The sequence below is a fragment of the Lissotriton helveticus genome, chromosome 5_1, assembly GCF_964261635.1.
Source record: "Lissotriton helveticus chromosome 5_1, aLisHel1.1, whole genome shotgun sequence".
NCBI classification, from domain to species: Eukaryota; Metazoa; Chordata; class Amphibia; order Caudata; family Salamandridae; genus Lissotriton; species Lissotriton helveticus.
In genome coordinates, this window is record NC_136065.1 from 398,263,495 (window position 1) to 398,285,483 (window position 21,989).

A 21,989-nucleotide genomic window follows, 5' to 3' on the forward strand; every position below is an offset into this window, starting at 1 on the left:
TTCTTCTCACCGGCCACAGTCATCCATGGAGAAGATTACCTGTTAATCGCTAATGCAAAAGCTTGGGGTTCAGGTGACATTTATAAACTACTTGGCCTTCGGTTTTGTGGTTTATAAATGTCATTGTAAGCACCGGATGGCAATATAGGCGCACACTATCTATGTATCTATCTATCTATCTATCTATCTATCTATCTATCTATCTATCTATCTATCTATCTATCTATCTATCTATCTATCTATCTATCTATCTATCTATCTATCTATCTCTCTATCTCTCTATCTCTCTATCTCTCTATCTGTCTATCTATCTATCTATCTATCTATCTATCTATCTATCTATCTATCTATCTAGCTATCTATCTAGCTATCTGTCTTTCTTCAAGGTACACTTCAAGGTACATGGATGTAGTGAGAGATTAGTAAAAATATACTTATCTGCACATTCGTTTGATAGGTGATATTTAGCCTATGATATTTTTGCACATCAAGATTTTGCCCATGACATTCAGAGACACACCACCCCAATACGCCAGTCCACCCCTGAAGATGAAGCGTTGCACCTGGAGTCTGTATGCTGATAGAAGACCCCGAACCGGGGCCATGGAAGAGCAGTGAAGCTAAGACTTACTTCCGGTGGAATTGGAAGAGTGTCGTTGGCTGGAGCCGGACCGGGATAAGCGGCCCTCTGTTGGCAGTGGTGGTGGAGGTGGTGGGTAGGACATGCTTTCTGGAAGTGGAGGAGGAGGGGGAGGGGCAGGCAGCTCCCCCGCAGATTTATTCTCAGTAGCATTTCCGTTCTGCACTGTGTCATCCGCCAAAAGGGAGCCCTGAGAACAAATGGGAGGAAATAAATGGAAAACAGTGAGGATAGCAACAACCCTGGCCTGATCTCATTGTTCAAGCTTTACTGTGACCGCTTTGACTGGTTTTGCAAATTAATAATTAATATTTGCTTTTGTTACGTGATCCTGTTTATACATATCCGTCGCTATGCAAACGCATGCTTGTTCTTTCAATTCTCTATTTTGGCACGTTTCTAAAGTCAAAGTAATATCATTTGGAACAGAGGCAATGTCACAAACCTCAAAGGTTCCTATATCTGCGCAAGAACATCCTGAGCATAGAATTAGCTTGTCCCAAAAATTCAACCATCAGAACAGTCTTACCAGTCACACAGAAAAATATCCATATTTTGGACTCGTGCCTATATGTGATTCAGGTTGTTGTGTTCTCTGTATTGGAAAATTCATAGAGGCTGTGGCTGCAAGGGAAACAATTTAGGGTCCCACGTATCACCGGGTTGGTTGCAAACAATGAGGGCAAACTGTGCACCAACCTTTTACACCCTGCCCAGCATTTTTTGGTGTGACAACTTACTAATTAGTCGCATTGCAAAATGCACATTTGCAGAAGGTCACAAAGCATGGACACATAGCAGTACATCTCCAAAATTTAGGAGGCTGTCCCTTTCATGCCTCCTCCTATTTTTAATTTGTAATGGTTTGCAAAACCCACCTTTTTGTGAATCATAAAAAACCTTTCTGATTTGTACAAAGATAGGACAAAACAAAACCCTCTTGTCATCCCAAAGCCTACATTTTTGAAAGGTGCAGACCTTGCAACAGCAATGGTGTTTTTTACATGAGGCCCATTGTTGTAGATTCAGTGATTCCTGAGCATTACACAGGTTTCTAGTGATTAGCCAAAAAACATGTCATGCGCAATTCTAGACACTCAGACAGTAAAATGAAGTAATTCTGATCCAAAGAAAGACTCTCCCAGAAAACGGAGGCTCTGAAGATGTCGTGTAAGTGATTGAGATGCGCTCTGTGTTGGACCAGACATCCTTGGTGTAGTATTTTGGAGTGGGCGGACAACTCCGTTCCGCCCACGGAATGTGCGGAGATTTGCCCCTTCCGCCTTCCACAATGTAGGTGGAGAACCAAGGCAAATCTCCGCACACTCGGGCGGAACGGAGTTGGCCTCCTGCCCGCATCCCGCCCACCGTATTAACACTTTAAAAACATTATAAATGACATTTTAAATACCCTTACCTTATCTGTGGCGTTTTCGGACTTCCATCCGTCTCCATTGTATCTTCTTCTGGGAACTGAGCATGTGCGGACGCCCGCGCATGCGCAGTTCCCAGAAGAAGATGCTATGGAGACGGATGGAAGTCTGGGGACACCGCCGATAAGGTAAGGTTATTTAAAATGTCATTTATAATGTTTTTAAAAGTTTTGTAATACTGTGTGCGTAAGGCGGGCGGGCAGCGCATAACGGAGCTATGCAGAGAGTGCAGAGATTGGTTCCATCTCTGTGCCTCTCCGCGTAGACCCCTTGCGCAAATTAAGCCCACCCTTAGTAGTATTCCCCCAACATTTTGCCTTCCAGCCTCCTGTTTTTTCTGATTTCATTTTTGCTGACGTTAGGATTTTGCGCACTTTACCACTGCTAACCAGTACTTAAGTGCTTGTACTCTCTCCTTCAAACATGGTAACATTGGATTCCACCCAACTGGCATATTTATTTTACTTGCAAGTAAAACAAGGGTGGGAGGCTGGTTTTGTTACTGGGAGTCGGTTTTGTAGCATTGCTGCAATATCGACTACCAGTAACAAAATCAGCAGGACTGTACAGCTTAAAGACTCACTTCTCACTCTCACTGCAGAGTTCTTTGTATACCCAGAAGTTTTCAGGCAACAATAAAAGTTCCAAGATTGATAGCTCAGGTGATTTATCTTCCCGCTGGAGAGAGAACAAATGTATCTATTGTCAGTTTTTACTCATCTAATGTAATGCAGAGGGTTAATATGCCTGTAGCTAAGAATGAGTACCATACAGATCACAGAACTGTTTTTAATGTGAATAGTGCCGTGGGTTACTGCTTTTCTCACAGAGATCCCTTAGTTACTTGTAACTCATAACTTACAATCGTAATAAATCTAGCACTGTGAGCTATGAACTGCCATCAAAGAGCTGCATGCAAACTGCATGGTACAGGTTACAAAGTTATGTTTTTTCCCAGTCTTTCATTGACATGAAATGAAGATTTATATAGCACTTCTTATACCGAAGGTGTCTAGGCGCATTATCCAGTTGTTGCTAAGATGGGTTTGTTTGTGTAGAAATACATTCTTATTAGGAAATCCAACCACTGTGTTACGTTTTGAATCCTGCGTTTGTGCTTCTCCAGACCAAAATGCTTACCAGTATGGATAACAGGTAAATCCTACACCATGTATTCCATTTTGTCTCCTGTAACATTTTCTGAAACACTGATTTACACACATATGATTCATTGTCTCTGTAAGTGTGTGTAATGTAAAGTGCTCTGCCTCCCTACACTAGCATGAGAGGTGCTAAAAAAGAAATGAAATAAGTGCGAGATGGGCTATGGAGTGATGAGGGGCACTGTTGGAGGGTGATAGTGAGGGAATCATTGAGAAAGCAAAAGGCAGGGGTATGCCTGGTTGGGGCCAGCGTGAGGAACTGCCTGGTTGGGGGGGTGGGTGGGCGGTTCGGGTAGGAGTGGCTTGCACCATTCTGAGTGCCCTCACTGCTTGGTCGGCCCTAGGGCCGACCAAAGCAGTCATGCGCACTCTACATTTTTTCTATGTAGGCTGCATGCGGCCTACATAAAGAAAATGGCCTCCTTACAGGTGCCCGACTGGGCGCTGCCCGGGACTCCCCACCAATCACAATGCTGCCATTGCAGCATTGTGATTGGGTTACCGGAGGGGAGGGAGCATGCCTGTTCAGGGAGCATTCCTGTTCTGAACAGGCATGCTCCCTCCCCTCCTGTAGTTCCTGTCGAGGCAGCAGAGGCGGCGGGGACCCGGCACAGGAGCAGAGGCGGCACGGACCAGGTCAGGTAAGTTTTCAATTCTTTTTTTATTTTAACTTTCTTCCCCCACCGTAGCCCCGCGTGACCCCCCCATTCCCCCCCATTTGCGAGCCGCAGCTGCCCTCAGCCCTGTAATATAATTGCACTGCCCGCTGAGGGCCACCCTAAGAACGGCAGTCAGTGTCACAGAAAATATCTCTGACTTAGTGTTATATGTAGCACCCAAGGGTACTTCCGTCAACAGCCGGTCCCCACCGGGGCACTCCTGCAGAATGAGGCGAGGCCTTCACTTCTCACACAAATCCATAGGCCGGAAGTGGGAGGGGGCTCCCAGCTGCCTGTGCTGCAGAGAAGAGTAGCCGGGGCAGGAGTGGGTCCATAGTTAGGCTGTGAAGGTACAGCACGGAGGTACCTGCAGGCCCCGCAGCAGTGCAAGGTTAGATACGCTGTGAGGTGCAGCCTCCAGTGGCGAGTGCCACAGTCTCTGTGGAGACCATCGCCGCTGCCTGTCACGGTGTGTATTTCGGACCACAGTAGACAGTGCAGTGCAGTGTTTGCTGCTGAGTGCAGATCAAATGCACAAGGACGTGCACTCAATATTAATTTGTTCTCTGTAGTTTGCAGCTCACACTACAATGTTCTGCGTATACTGCAGTTGTCCGTGCAGCAGTTAGCGCAAGAGTAGTGTTCCCACACATTCCAGCATGCAGTGCTGAGGGCAGTAAGCAGAGGCCAGTCAGTGCAGCGCTCATCCTTCAGGGTAGATTGCAGTAGAGCCTGCAATGCAGTGGTTAGTGCAGAGTCCAGTGACGATTGTAGAGCGCAGCAAGACCTTGAAGACAGAGAGTACACAAGAGCACGCAGACGTAATGCAGAGAAAACTGAAAAGTGCAGAGCGCAGCGACTGATGAGTGTTCAGCAGTCAGGGCGCAGCAAAGTGGTCACTGTACTTCACTTGGCAGTGCAGGGCTCACTCGTCATCTGAGAGTGGATTGCTGAGTGTAGTAGGCAAGGTAGAGCGCAGTGATCGGCGCATAACACTGCTCACTAAAGGGCAGTGCAGCGAGACATGTTTTATAGCAGTAAACGAAGAGCAAGGCCATTGCAGAGAAAGAACAGAAACATAACGAAGAGAAAATGAACACACCCCTAAAGACAGTGCACCCTTTTAGGTTGCCTTGAAGTGAATGAATGTAAAAGTAATCTTAGCGCCTAACTTCCGTTCTGAAAAAGTCGAACGCTATAGCTCAAGCAGAATGCGCTTTCAGCAGCTTTGAGACCCGGCTAGCCAGGTGCTACCCTGGTTCTTGGTGAAAGTGCGTCTGTGCAAGGAGTTCGCAGCTGCTATGAAAGAAGAGACAACAGACATCTCCTATTGGGGGCGAGTCAAGATGGCAGTCATTGGCATGATCTGGCCCGAGGACTCCAGTGCCAGTCCAGGTGTCACTCTACCAGAGGATGGCAGGGGTTTAAAGGTATCTTTGATCAGCTTCAAATAAACGCAGCAGGGCTGGGGGCGAAGGACAGTAACGGGGGTCCTGCTGCACAGCCTGTGTCCTGGAGGAGGCTGCCTGTGATAGCAGGAAACTCCCAGGAGCATATTTGTTGGAGTTTTCCTGACTTCTTTCACTAGCGGTGGGAATGAGAAAGGTGGTCTCCATTGTCCCTTCTTGTGTTGCAATTGTATTATAGAGCCAATTAGTTATCTTAGCAGCTCACATTTAAGCTTCTATTCCACTCATATTAACACACTGACAAATGTCTATTGTAAGTGTATCAAGCAACACATTTTCTCACTGCTATATTATGGAACACTTACTACTAGTAATGTTTTTTTATTTTAAACTCACCATTGTAATACTTTTATAAAACTGTAATTGTATATAACTTTATTATGTGTACTTACTATATAATGGTGCGATTCTCGATTTTACTTTTAAAATAAAATATTTGTTTTCTAATTTAAGATGGTTGGTGAACACAAATGACAGCCTGGGCATGTGAGAGCCATAACAGGCATGAGGAGACCACTGAACAATTAAATGGAGTAGGGGGGTGCAGCGAGCGGGAGAATGGACCTGTCTAGCGAATGCAGTACAGGAGAAAGTGCATTATTACAGCGAGGAAGGCTGTGAAGCTCAGAGGGACAGGTAGGGATGGCACAGGAGAGGGCAAGAGAAAGAGTAGTAAAGATATCTCAAGTGAATTAAAACAGTTTGTATGCAGTGCGAGTGGTGCTTATGTTGCATTTATCTGTAACATTTGCGACAGTTTATTTATAGACTCATGGAAAATGAGTATTCAGAGATCGAAAGAACCTTTTGCCGTTTCATAAAGATTAATCAGACAGATCAGTCTTAGAGTTTTCTTTCTCGGCACACTGACCTTAAGTAAGGAAAACTAGACGCAGGCGTCTCTTGGCGAGGTTTATGTTCCTAAAGACCTAATAGCATTTTATCTAATGGCATTTTATTAATGTAATAACTTCAGTTTCACAATTGCTTTATTAACCTTCTTGCATCTCAAATTTTCTTGAATCACCATTTACTCACTCTTTTTTCAAAATTTTCCCGGGGAGGAACCCACCCAAACCCCCCTTAAGATGTTCGGGCTTGCTCGTTGCGCTCGCTTGCCACGACAACTACAATGGCAAAGAAAACTGGGGTGGTCAGGAATAATTGTTCTAATCATAATGGAGTCAAAGCAAAGTAGAGACCTAGAACTAATATACATGGTTCCATCAGAGAAAGAAACCCCAAAACCTGCACTATTGTGCTGTCATTTAAGTGTTGATCTTGGCCTTGAATTCAATCATAGTTAAGCTTGGGCACACTACTTTCCCTGACCTCACACCTCAAACTCTTTCAATCTGGTCCTGTTGTAGGCCATAAATATTAATGCTTTTAGGGTGCTGAATGAGGAATTGGAGTTTATCTGTATGAGCAGGTTTCTTATAAGCACAGCTAAGTTACAGGGCAGATTTGGTGTGTCAGAAATATAAATTATGTATATTTTCTGACCACAAGGTCAAGGGTTTTCTGCGGAAGACCTGGCTGAGGCTCCACCGGCAGAAACCTAGTGGTTCTCACACCTCTAAACCTCAGTATCTTAGAGGGGCTGGACAACTTAGGGTGTGTCACTCATAGGTTGCTTACTTTGCAAAGGTATGTAAAGTGGGAAGTGGTGGAGGTTTCCATGAGTGTAATAATAAAAATATCGGAGTTTCAGAAGGTTGGGCAATGACATGCATTGCAAATGTTGTACAATCTCATAAAATAGTAATGTTCGAGGGCATTTACAGAAATTTTTAAACACACTAGCTTCACCTCATATTCCCTTGTTCTACAGAACCGAGGAACATTCCCAGAATTTCTAATTCCCTTCACTGGGTAGAGCCTTTTGAAGGTGATAACAAAAGTTGCCAAAAATCGTTTGGGGTAAATAAATGTTACAAAACACACACTATATAAATAAGGGTCTAAGGGCAGGTTTAATGACTCTGAACTGGACACATGCCCCTAACATTAAACTGACTACAACGAAAGGTATCCAGGAGTCACACCCATATTTTTCTACTTTTAGACTCACCACCATACGACCAGTAAATTAAATTGTGAATTAAATACCATGTGTATATAAACACCATTTAGCCACTCATACGTTTAACATACAACCAAGGTAGGAATTTTTCCCATCAGTTGCCGTTCTGTACCACCACTATCACATCATGTGGGTTCTCCTTACCCAGGAGTAAGCATGAAACTAGTCACACTAGTTGGAAAGTGAGGACCTCGGTGTTGCTACTGCTTGCATAACTTAGTGATCCAGAATAGCCCAGAGGGACGCCAGGAGACACCGACGGAGAGAGCGGTGCTCCTTATTTACCTGAGCTGCAGCCAGGTGAGGTGAGGCGCCATCCCCACAGAAACTGGATTGTGGTGGAGAATCAACACCTGACAAACAGGTGATATTTTTCCTTTCATTTCTTTATCACTAAGTTATGCAAGCAGTAGCAACACCGAGGTCCTGATGAATGCATAGGATTTATTCCATTTACATGCAGAAACATGTTGACCACTTGCTGAGTAGATATTATGTTAAATCTACCTTTCACTATTCACTTGTTTTTAGATTTAGGGGTCTGAGAGAAAACAATAAAATATTCATTCTACTCAGTTCCACCTAATTTTACTCACTACACCCCTTTTTTCACTTGCACTGCTTTTGCTAAGTTGTCAATATCACACCAACACCATACTGATACCACCCAGTAAAACAACTAACATCAGTCTTCTTACTCACACAGTCCTCACTTTCCAACTAGTGTGACTAGTTTCATGCTTACTCCTGGGTAAGGAGAACCCAAATGATGTGATAGTGGTGGTACAGAACGGCAACTGATGGGAAAAATTCCTACCTTGGTTGTATGTTAAACGTATGAGTGGCTAAATGGTGTTTATATACACATGGTATTTAATTCACAATTTAATTTACTGGTCGTATGGTGGTGAGTCTAAAAGTAGAAAAATATGGGTGTGACTCCTGGATACCTTTCGTTGTAAATAAATGTTACCCTTTAAGAAACCAATCTTAGCCCACTTGACCTTCAGAGTAAGACTGGAATTAAAATGAACTGAAGTGTATCCTGCCTGGTACTAGGACAAATCCTTTCTAATGGCCTATACAAACGTCCTTTATACTAGCCTAAACAAATATCTGTCCACTTGCCCACTGGGAATGTACTTATTCAGAGTAAGCTACTGTGAGGTGGAAGAAATTCTCATTGAACTGGCATGATAGCGGGGAAACTCGGGAAGTCTTTGTTGATTGAGGAAAGCTTTCCACCTAAATTAGGTGCCGACCTTTACATTATTTATTGAACTATGTCATTGTTTAGTTGGGTTGTTACCCACAACACATGACACAATTTATCTGGGTATTGCCTCAGATGAACCAAGTAAAAGTGAACAAAAGTTACCATTTGGGGAATACTCTACACCTTTATGAGTCACTTTAAAGCAGTGTTGGTAATCAATCACATCTCACTTCAGTTTGTGACCCCACTCCCCATTAGCCAGCACGTCGTAGTCTCTACGGTCACAAAGAAGAATTTTGATGTTCTGTGACATACAAATAAAAGGCAAACAGCATATGACATTCAAGATAGGGAGTGTTTTGCCAGCATTCGCTTTTTCAGGTAGAGACCTCCTTCTATAACTTTGTTAGATGATTGTACGATATCCCAGGAAACTCTCTGCTATACAGGTAGAATCACTCAATAGAAACAGAGAAAATAAAAAAAGTATTGGGTCTCTCTTAGGGGCCCATTAGCATGGCGGGCCGTCCGCCACAGCCCTACCGGCGGTGTCTATCCACCCGCCAAAACACCCCACCGGACGCAAATTTACCCCGCCACATGAGCATGGCGGGGGTACCGTGGCAGATAGAAAGACCGTATGCTGCTTTTCCGCCGGTAGGCAATCGTAACGATTGCCTGCCAGGCAGAAAAGGCCCATAATATGGTGGAAAAGCCTTGTAGGGACCGCCATCCATTTTATGATGTGTGCGGAGAAATGCCTTTCCATGGCAGAAACTCCGCCATGGAAAGGCATGCAGTGTTTACTTTGGGGGCCTGTTGCGAGCTCCCGGAGGGTGGGGGGTTGGGGGGCTGCACCCGGGAGGTACCCATGGTAGTCCCCTACATTGGCATTCACAAGGGGGCAGGCACTGCGCGGTGCCTGTCACATTGTGCATGCCAATGCACAACATGCATTTTCAACATAGTGGCGGGTGCTGCTTACAGCACTGCTCGCCACAATGTTGAATATGTGGGATGTGACCACCAGGGTGGTGGTCGCACCCTAATTGGCAGTGCGGGACCACTGCACCACTGGTGGCCGGTCCCAGCACCGCTAGGGTGGAGGGCGGACTGAAGTCCGCACACCATCCTAATGGGGGCCTTAGTGTGTAAATATCTGGGCACTTCCTTAATCAAAGGAGCGACTGCCAAGAAGCACGTTGCTCCACTATGTCTCTGCCACAGCTCAAGCAATTCACAGTGAAATTGTCCAAAGCAAGATATAATTTTAGTGATAACAACAAACTTCAGAAGTGGAGAGAGATGTTGCCTTTGAGCTGCGAAAGTAAGGAATGTAACACATTTCCCCTAGTTGATAAAAAGAACAACTAGCTATAGGGTATCACTATACTCCTCATATTTACATAATGGTGCACAATCTGAGAATTTGGAGCTGAAAGCACAAAATGCTATTAGGAGCAAATCCCAATAAGTTCATGCTCAGTGCCATGCAACCACAAACACTCATACGGACTGCTGACCAGTAATGGTGGTAATGCAAAAGGTATTTGATAGTACGATCTAAGTGTGAAAGTAACTAAATATATACTAATTGATCAGGCAACCCAAATACCAGGGGAACTATAGGAGACCCAGCAGTGCAATGATTTTTCATCAGCACTTAACAGGATATAAAGATATTATCTCCTTAGAGTAAAACCGTTTCACTTTTGTATCTAGGGGGCTCCAAAAACGTATTTTTGAAGGCTATACAATGTGACTGTAGCAATGAAACATGGACAAGGAACATGGCAAATATTGTTGTTTAGAGTCTCTGATTCATTAAAATGATTGATAGCATTTGCACTTATTTGAAGAATTCAGCCAGGGAGCAGTAAATATTGTTAATAATTGTGCTGGATTATCTTTGACAATCCATAGAAATAGAGTACTATGGATTATGGATGCACCAAGAAAATCTAAAACTTAATGATTTCCAAAAATAATTCCTGATGATGAGACCACCCAGCTTGCTAAAAAATGGATGGACTCTCTCTCCACAGTTCTTTAAATCCAAGGTTGGAAACTTTACAACTATCAGAGATGCATACCTCCGCCTCAGGAAGGTGTAGTGGCTAAGGGGTCTATTAGGATGGCGGCCGGGCGGATCTCCAACGCCATACTGGCAGTGGCGATCCGCCCGCAAAAACACCGGGCCGGACGGCCTTTTACCCCCGCCACATTAGCATGGTGGATGTACCGTGGCGGACGGAAAGACTGTCCACTGCTTTTCCACCGGTAGGCAATCGTCACGATCGGGCAGTAAAGGCCTGCAATATGGTGGTGTTGACTTGTAGGCACCGCCATCCATATCACGATGGTGGTGGTGTAATGCCTTTCCATGGCAGAGACTCCGCCATGGAAAGGCATGCAGTGTTTCCTTTGGGGGCCCGTTGCACGCCCCAGGGGGGTGGAGAGGGCTGCACTTGGGGGGTACCCATGGTACCCACCAACATTGGCATACACAAGGTGGCAGGCACTGCGTGGTGCCTGTCACATTGTGCATGCCAATGCACAACATGCATATATTGCATTGTGGCGGGTGCTGCTTACAGCGCCGTCCGCCACAATGCAATATATGGGGGATTCGACCGGGAGGTTGGCGGTCGCATCCTAATTGGCGGTGCGTGACCGCCGCACTACTGGCCCCTAAATTCGGAGTACTAATCAACTAAGTACTAATCAACTCCTGCCTCAACTATGGCAAGGCAATATGCATTACCCTGCCTCAGTCAAGAGACTGCGAACAAGCACAAAAACCTGAAATCCTACACAAATATCATCTGTGAAATGACAACATACAATACAATACCACAGGAACCAACGCTGACATACCATCAATTCCATAATCACATCTGAAAATACTTGTCACCATCCCTAGATGCCTAGATGGCTCTGCACACTTCTAACTGCTGGAGAAACAGGATCACTGACAGAATATCGACAACAGAAATGTTGACCTACAAAAATATCATGACAAATATACCGTTGTCAATAATATCGAAGTCCTATCTTCATAGTGGTAAGTACAAAAATATCGTTGTTTAAAATATATTTTGTTTTAAATGTTTAAAAAATTATGTAAAATAAATTAAATAATACATTTTGGGGTCAATTCCGATTCGGGAAAAACCGCTCCGAAGCCGTTCAGAGCGTTTTTCCCGTACGAATCGTACCCTGCATTGTCCCGCGTATGTACGTCGAAGTACGATTCGTACCAGGAGCCGGACTCCGCACGAATCGTACAGAGACCGTACGACTCTAATCCCCATACGAGTCTCCATCGGAACCCGCTGTACGCGAGATCTGTACAGCTCACGGCTGGTTTATACGACCCAGCAAGTACGATACGTGTCGGGTACGCACCGAACGACCCTTTTTTACGGGAGCTGAAAACAGCCGTAAAATCAGAGTTCGTGCCAAAACAGGTACGGAACGCCCCCCCCAGGTACCGTGCGTACTCCCCATGATCGCAGGGGTACGCCCCGTACACCCAGCGTACATGGGGTACGGTGCGTACCCCCATGATCGCAGGGGTACGCACCGTACCCCATGTACACTGGGTGTACGGGGCGTACCCCTGCAATCATGGGGGGTACGCACCGTACCCCATGGACGCTGGGTGTACGGGGCGTACCCCTGCGATCATGGGGGTACGCACCGTACGGTGTGTATGTGATTGTGCGCTTTTCCGTACGAATCACCCTTACCTGACGTGGACCGTATGGATCGCGTCCTGATGCCCGGTCCGGATCGTACTCGTCGGTCGTACGGCGTGTGTACGAGTCGTACGGAGAGGGCTCCGGATACGATTCGTACGGACTTTTTTTACCAGATCGGAATCGACCCCAGAATTAAAAAAAATACTTAGAATTATTAGAAATTTTTTAAAATTATAAATAATACATATAATGTAAAAATAAATGTAATATACATATATATATATAATATATATATAATATATATATATATATATATATATATATATATATACTTAATAATATTAATAAATAATTATTTTAATACATTATAAATTGAAAGAAACATAGTACAAATGATAAATACATATATATGTATATATATATATATATATATATATATATATACATATATATGTATGTATATATATATATATATATATATATACATACACCAATAACATAAAAATAAAAATAATATATATACAATAAATTCAAATATTAAAATATTTTTTATCTTTTTAAAATACATTTTACACTACATTAACTAAAACCGTAGAGAAAATGTTGGATAGCGGAGCAGATCAAATTACTAATCCCACTCTAGAGAGTGCAACAGCAGGGAAAGTGTTGGATAGCGGAGGGAATAAAATTACTATTGCCACTCCGACTAATGCAACAGTAGGGAAAGTGTTGTATAGCAAAGGGGTAAAAAAATACTAATCCTACTCCAGACAGTGCAAGAGTAGGTGAAAGTGTTGAATAGCGGAGAGGAATCATTTACTATTCCCACTCCAGAAAGTGCAACAGTAGGGAAAGTGTTGGATAGCGTAGGGGTATAAATTACTATTCCCACTCCAGGGATAGCAACAGTAGGGAAAGTGTTGGATAGCGAAGGGATAACAATTACTATACCTACTCCACAGAGTGCAAGAGTAGGGAAAGCGTTGGATAGTGGAGGCGAATAATGTACTCTTCCCACTCCAGAAAGGAGAACAGTAAGGAAAGTGTTGGATAGCGTATGGGTAAAAATTACTATTCCCACTCCAGGGATAGCAACAGTAGGGAAAGTTTGGATAGCGAAGGGGTAAAAATGACTACTCCCCCTCCAGAGAGTGCACAGTAGGGAAAGTATTGGATAGTGAAGGGGAATAATTTACTATTCCCACTCCAGGAAGTGCAACAGTAGGGAAAGTGTTGGATAGCGCAGGGGTAAAAAGTACTATTCCCACTCCAGGGATGTCAACAGTAGGGAACGTGTTAGATGGCGTAGGAGTAAAAATTACTATTCCCACTCATCAGAGTGCAACCGTAGGGAAAGTGTTGGATGGCGCAGGGGATAAAATTACTATTCCCACTCCAGGGAGTGCAACAGTAGAGAAAGTGTGGGATAGCGAAGGGAATAAAATTACTATTCCCACTCCAGAGAGTGCAACAGTAGGAAAAGTTTTGTATAGGGGAGGGGATAAAATTACTATTCCCACTCCAAGGAGTGTAACAGTAGGGAAAGTGTGGGATAGCGGAGGGGATAAAAGTACTATTCGCACTGCAAGGAGTGCAACAGTAGGGAAAGTGTTCGGATAGCGTATGGGTACAAATTACTATTCCCACTCCAGGGAGTGCTACATTTGGAAAAGTGTTGGATAGCGGAGGGATAAATGTACTATTCCCACTCCAGAAAATGTATTTAAATTAATTAACAAACAATAAATGAATAAAAAATAAATTACCTCACACTACATTCCCCAATAAATTACACCACCAATATTGTAAAACACAACATAATTAACATATTTAATTGCAAATGAATTAATTAATTAGTAACAATTAACAAGCAATTTAAAAAAGTTATACATTAATTCACACATTTAACACTATACAATAACTTAAAATAAATATTATATAAAAAATTGCAAAACATATATTAAAATTCAATTACTTCCGAGCCTACTCTTCCTTCAACCCACATCCCTCTTTTAAAAAGAATAACACAATTAACATAATTAATAATTAATTTATAAATAGTAACAACCAATTAATAAATTATTATTATTAATATAAATTCTACAATTAACATCATAAAACAATAAATACATAAATATTATTTGATGAAAAAAAAATAATTTAGGAATTCTCATTAAACCACTTCCCACCCTACTCCCCTACAAAGCCACAACACACTCCTAAAAAGCGACACATTTAACATCATTAAAAATGTATTGTTAATTAATATTAACACATTAATAAAGTATTAATTCCCACAATTAACAATAGAAAATATTTAATACATAAATAGTAATGAATAGTAAATAGTAATTAATTAATTAATATTAATTTACTTTCAACCCTACTCCCCTATAAATCTCCAACCTGCTCCTAAAAAAAATACACTGTTAACATATTTACAAATTAATCATTAATAATAAACAACCAATTAATAATTATTTAATAATTAATCGTTACCACAATTAGCAATATCAAATATCAAATACATAAATATTAACTATTAATAATTAACAACCAATTCATATCTAATTAATAATAAAATAAGTACCACAATTAGCAATATCAAATATTAAATGCATAAATATTAACTATTAATAATTAACAACCAATTCATATCTAATTAATAATAAAATAAGTACCACAATTAACAATATCAAATATCAAATACATCAATATTAACTATTAATAATTAACAACCAATTCATATCTAATTAATAATAAAATAAGTACCACGATTAACAATATCAAATATTAAATACATAAATATTAATGATTAAAAAATATCAATTAATTAATTAGAATTAAATTACTCCCCACCCTATTCCCCTATAAACCCACAATACGTTACAGAACTAATACCCAAAATTAAATGCCCCCAAAATTAATAACTTCTAAAAATTATTAATAAATGTATTATAATTAAATTTCTTCCCACCCTATTCCCCTATAAAACCACAACCCGCTATGGAACTAAAGCGGAAAATTAAATGAAAAAATAATAATAACTTCTAAAAATTAATAATGAATGTTTTATAATTAAATTACTTCCCACCCTATTCCCCTATAAACCCACAACCCGCTACGGAACTAAAATGCAAAATTTACTTAAAAAATATTAATAACTCCTACATTTTAAACACATATATTGAAAAACAAATGCAATACTTAAACAAAAAAATAGAACACATATATTTAAAATACACACTAATACACATAACACTAACTAAAACAACGATATTTTAGCAATTAATGACTTCGATGTTTATAAAAATGATATTACTTACCTTACACTCGATATTCTTGACGATATTTTGACAGTCGATATTTTTGTATTACGATATTTTGCACTCAATATAAGTGCAAGTTGACATTAACAACTCGATATTATGTCTTTTTACCGGATAGACACATTAACCAGACGGATACTTCCACTCAGAAGTACAGAACCTTATAGTGTTCCCGAAATACAACAAGAGCAGAGGAGACAAACACTTGTCAGAAGTTGGTCATCGTCCTTGGAATGATCCCTCAAAGTCCACGTGCAGCGCACCAACCTTTTGACCTTCAGAAAAACTCAAATCCTACATTTTTTAGTCCAGCTCTGCCGCCACAGCCCCTTTCATGACTCCTCCACTCCAAACTACCGATCTTCCAGTTCAGCGCTCTTCTCATTAGTACATATGAGCAGTTAAGTCATACTTTATAACATGCAACAATGTCTCTAAGGGTATTAGTTAGTGGTCAATTTAGAGTGGCACAATTAATTGCTGGAAGCAGAAGGAGAAACCAGGGAGGCAAAAATGCAATTTGACAAAATAAAATTGAGTTTTGGTAATCATATAGATTTGTTATAAATAACTTCATATATTCTAACATGTACAGTTAAGTCATAAAGCACACTTTATAGATGACAACAACACAATTCAAAAAAACTCACTGGGAATATTTTATCTGAGGAACTGAATTGTATTTGCTTATCTACTGGGGGTATAGATTTTAAACGTACTTGTCTAAATGTGTCATTTTCTGAATGGGATGAATTTTGTGACAGAGCTGTTCTTCAATTCATTTAAAGAGTGAGGTATTTGTATGGAAGGGTCTTTGAATCAAATATTAATAATTTGGAATACTATTCAATATTAGGTAGCGGAGGTGAAGGTCTCCGATATCAAACCATAAGTATATTTTTAAATTCAAAGCCCTTTTGGCATCAATGACTCCTCGAACAGAATCCATCCTGCGCGGTTCAGAATATTCTAGCAGTTTGCGTGCAAATAGCTTACTATCGCTAGGATCAACAGACAATACATAGCAACCAAATCAGAGAACAGCTGACCCGACAGTTTACGATGATCTGCAATCTGGTTTACAGGGCAGTGTCTTGGGTGGTGATGTGTCGTGTTACCAAGTGAGCAGGGGTAGAGAACAAAGGGTAACTGGATGACTCACGGCTTGAATAATTTAGCAGGCAGCAGTCAACACACACAGGCTCAAATAGAAACGTTCAAAAACAAAACTGGAATGTTCGAGCCTCTCAGCTATCGTATTCCATATGGGCCACCGGTGTGTGCTTGCTAATGCGCTAGCTTAGGGCAGTGCTTACAAAGGATTTCTCCTCTGTCGCACAATAAGAGAAAAGCCTTAGTGAAAAAGCCTGGTGATGGGTTCCAGCAGATGTTTGTGGGATCGGTGAACTGAAACTGCACTTTGTTTAACACCCCACTATGCTAAAATGGGTGCTCCTTGCTCAAAATGATCAATGATATATAGATATTAACAATTAGTAACTTTTCCTACACCTGAAAATTGCTTATAATGCCATATACATTCTAGGAGGGTATTAAGGGCTAGATCAAGGATTATAGGTTGGTTGAATGAACCGCTAAACTGCCGAAATGGACTGTTGGTGAACTAAAAATATTAGGCACGGTGATGAGATTTCCAACAAAACAGGCAATCCATCAAGAAATAATGGATTTAATCTTAAAAGGAAATCATTCCAAAGTCGTGTGCTAAGAAAGGAAAGGGACACGCCCCCTGATTTAACTTTCTTAATACGTGGGATAGAAAAAGTTACGGTGTGTGGCAACAAACCACTGTTCAACATTGCCGGGCTTAAATCGAAGTGCTAGAAGGGATTTTTAAACACCACAAAACACGTTGTGCATAACACTTGTAGCCTTAAACACCACCCTTTGGTTAACTGGAAGTCAATGTTCGGGGCAAGTACAATGTTCACACCTCTTTAAATCACAAACTACTCTAACCGGAAACATTTTGCATTCTTTGTAATTGAGTAAAAGAGGAATCCGGAAGATTAGACAGAGAAGATTGCAGTAGTTTATTCTGAAAAGAACACAGGCTGAAACAACCTACACACATTACTATTTGGGGGCAAAACCAAGGATCCTTCTTAACACTTTGAGGTAAAAGAAACACGCTGAAGAGATTGATTTATTCTGCTATTCCAGGAACAACTGATATTCCAAAAGAATACACTGGGATTTAACACTGGATCAGGGAAAGAGCGTCATCAGCGTTGGAGACAAATGAAAAGCCATATGAGCTATTAGGTTCTTGCAAAGAGGACAAATGTATATTTTAAACAACATGGGAGACAATGAAGAACCCTGTGTGACCCCACAGCAAATCGCTTTGGCACACAACCGAAATGGGGAGGCACCACTGTTAGACCTGCCCCTTTCTGCAGGGTTATCTCCAAAACGTTTTTTCTTTCCTACTTCTATTTTTCTGACCTTTTTATGTTGGCTTTAGGAATCTGGGCATTTTACTATTGCTAATTATGCCTAAGTGTATATGCTCTCACCTCTAAACATGGAATGATTGGCTTACACCTGTTTGGCATATTTGATTGACTTATAAGTCCCTTGTAAAGAGGTATACCATATACCCAAGGGCTGTAAATCAAATGCTACTAGTGGGCCTGCATCACTGATTGTGTCACCCACAGAAGCAGCATTTCAAAACTGTCTCAGGCCAGTCACTGCAGGGCCTGTGTGCACAGCTTACTGCCACTCCAACTTGGCATTTAAAACTAATTTCCAAGCCTTAAACTCCCCTTTTAGTACACATAGGTCACCCCTAAGGTAGGCACTAGGTAGCCCTATGGGCAGTGTGTTGTGTATTAGGTAGGACATGTGCGTTTATGTGTGCCCTGTCCTGGTAGTGATAGCCTATTTTGTTTTTCACTGCTGTGAGGCCTGCTCCTTGCATAGGTTAGCATTGATAATTTCCTTATATCCCTTTAAGTGGTTTTCCTGATCAGAAAGGAGTGGCATTGCTATGTTTGGTTTGGTATGTTTAAAATAGTGGTGATACATCTTACTTACTGGTGTAGTTGGATTTTACAAAACTATTTTAGAAATGTCACTTTTAGAAAGTGAAGAGAAATACTAGGACAAAAAGTCTCAGACAGAAAGTGCACTACTGTAACGCACTCCGAGAGTGTCTACTACCTAATTAATACAATCTCATGAATTCATACCCTTAAAACATGACTTTTTACCAAAATTTGAAATAACTCATCAATCAATCACACTACCCCATGAAATTTACTTGACACCATCACTCCGTTGCTTCAACAATATGTTTTTTTGATCCAATTGCATAATTCTCCAAAGGAGTTCTTTGGCTCTCAAATGTCAAACAAATAGTACCATGCTTCGATAATATAAATCCCAATTCATTTTGGGTGAAAAACCACCCTTCTTCAGAGGATTCTACAAACAAATTGTGACAACGATAAGTGTACATCATCATTAATTACATAAAACATCTAATGTTAACAATTGGCCTATTTTTAGAGGTAAGAAAATGTTAGAGGCAGTAGTCTCTTTTAACTCAGATCCAACTCATTCAAATCCAGAAGTACTGTGAAAAGAAAACAATAATTCAAAAGAAAACAGATATGTGCAAAAAAGTGAAAGCAATAAACCCGTCTGTGCTCTGTATGTAACTAACACCTCACTGTTAGACAACCTACTCGATAAACCCTAGGTCCATGAGCTGTACCCCTACTAATTGATAATGCATGAATACCAGTGCACAGAAACATCTATCCTGGACGTGCTAACAGTTGAACCTGAGAGCCAACATGCAACCACATGCTACAAGGTATATCAAACAACTATTCCATAAATACCTCCACGCCAATTTCTGTTCCTCCATACTGGAGTCAAGAAGTGTCGCACTGTACTACATTTTCTCAGGCATCAAAGGAATAGTAATACCGCTTATGCTGTTAGCGGTTATTAAAGGTTGATTTTCCAAGGCGTCAACAAGATCACCCAACTTGCAAGGTCAGTTATGCTGTAAAATGAGCAGTAAAACAATAATAAACATAGTGTCTCATAAACTGAAAATGCACACCCTGCTTCCAGACTGCCAGAACCAAATATATAAATAGCAAACGTTCCATCTATACTGGAACTCAATGAAGCGGTGTGTCTCAATGTATTATGTCTACCAAGTTCCAATCAATCAATCAGAGCATTTGTAAAGCACACTACTCACCCGTGAGGGTCTCAAGGCGCTGACAAGGGGGATGGGGGAGGGGTGCTGCGACTGCTCGAAGAGCCAGGTCTTAAATAGCTTCATGAAGATTAGTAGGTCCTGGGTCTGCCATAGGAGGATGGGGAGGGTCTTGCAGGTTGTGGCGTTGAGGTGGGAGAACGATCTGCCACCAGTGGTCGCTCTTCCGATGTGGGGCGAGGTCGGCGGAGCGGAGCTGGCGGTTCAGGGTGTAGAAGGTGAGTTGTCTGTTGAGGTATGCCGGTCCGGTGTTGTGGAGTGCCTTGTGTGCGTGGGTGAGGAGCTTGAAGGTGATCCTTTTGTTGGCGGGAAGCCAGTGCAGGTCTCTCAGGTGGGATGTGATGTGGCTGTGGCGAGGGATGTCGAGAATCAGGCATGCAGAGGCATTCTGTATGCGTTGTAGTCGTTTCAGGAGTTTGGCCGAGGCTCCTGCCTAGAGGGTATTCTCGTAGTCCAGCCTGCTGCTGACGAGGGCCTGGGTGACCATTCTTCTGGTTTCAGAGGGGATCCACCTATAGATCTTGCGGAGCATGCAGAGGGTGTTGAAGCAGGAGGACGAGACGGCGTTGACTTGCTTGGTCATGGAGAGTGTTGAGTCAAGGATGAACCCCAGGTTGCATGCAGGGTCGGTTGGTGTCGGTGCTGCTCCCAGTGCAATCGGCCACCAGGAGTCGTCCCAGGCCGAGGGGGTGGAGCCGAGGATGAGGACTTCCGTCTTGTCCGAGTTCAGCTTCAGACGGCTGTTCTTCATTCACTCGGCAATGGCTTTCATTCCTTCGTGAAGGTTGGAGTTGGCGGTGAGGGGTTCTTGGTGAGGGAGAGGATCAGCTGGGTGTCGTCGGTGTAGGAGATGATGTTGAGGTCGTGCAGTCGGGCGACGTGAGGGAGCTGTGCCATGTATATGTTGAACAATGGCGGGCTGAGGGATGATCCTTGGGGAACGCCGCAGATGATCTCAGTGGCTCCGGATCAGAAAGGGGGAGGCGGACTCTCTGGGTTCTGCCGGTGAGGAAGGAGGTGGTCCATTCCAGAGCCTTGTCTCGGATCCCTGCGTCGTTGAGGCTTGTGCACAGGGTGTGGTGGCAGACAGTGTCGAAGGCGACTGATATGTTCAGGAGGATGAGGGCCATGGTTTCACAATTGTCCAGCAGTGCCCTGATGTCGTTGGTGGTGGCAATGAGGGCAGTTTTTGTGCTGTGGTTGCTGCGGAACCTGGACTGGGATGGGTCCAGGATGCTGTTCTCTTCGAGGTAGCGGGTTAGTTGTCTGTTGACGGTCTTTTCGATGATCTTTGCTGGGAACGGGAGCAGGGAGATGGGTTGGAAGTTCTTGAGGTCCTTTGGGTCAGCCTTGGGTTTTTTGAGTAAGGCGCTGATCACAGCGTGCTTCCAGCTCTCCGGGAAGGCCGCGTCTCGAAGGAGATGTTGATGGCCTTGTGGAGATGGGGTGCGACGGTGGCGCTAGCTTTGTTGCAGATGTGGTGTGGGCATGGGAGAGTCGGAGTGGTCGGTGTTCATGAATCTGATGGTGTTGTCGTCGTTTATGTTGGTCCAGGTGAGCAGGGGATCGATGTGGGTGGTGGCCGTGAGGTCGGAGGACTTGGTGGCTGTCAGGGCGGTCAGGTTGCTGAAGCTGTTGTGGATGTCTGCGATCTTGCGATGGAAGAAGGTGGCAAGGGTGTCGCACAGGTCTTGCGATGGTGGGATGTCGTTGGTGTTGAAGCTGGGGTTGGAGAGTTCCTTCATGATGTTGAAAAGCTCTTTGCTATTGTGCACGTTGTTGTCTAGGCGGTCTTTGAAGGAGGCCCTTTTGGCGGATCTGATGAGGTGATGGTGGCTGCAGATGGCGTTCTTGTGGGCTGCGTAGCTGTCTGGTGCCTGTTCGTGGTGCCATTTCTTCTCTAGTTTCCTGTAGGTTTGCTTGGAGGCCTGGAGGTCTATGGTGAACCACGCTGGCCTTCTTGTTGGTGTGTCTGTTGGAGGGTTTCTTGAACAGGCGAGAATGTTGGTGCAGTCGTCGATCCACT

General features: G+C 42.6%; 1 protein-coding gene across 1 annotated transcript in view; it reads right to left on the minus strand.

Moving 5' to 3' along the window:
• Nucleotides 1-21,989, minus strand: part of ESPN (espin) — a 926,204-nt gene that overhangs the window by 275,749 nt on the left and 628,466 nt on the right. The window contains exon 9 of the mRNA XM_078642618.1: nucleotides 632-830. Within this exon, the coding sequence (XP_078498744.1) occupies nucleotides 632-830 (199 nt within the window). The remainder of the gene's footprint in view (nucleotides 1-631; nucleotides 831-21,989) is intronic.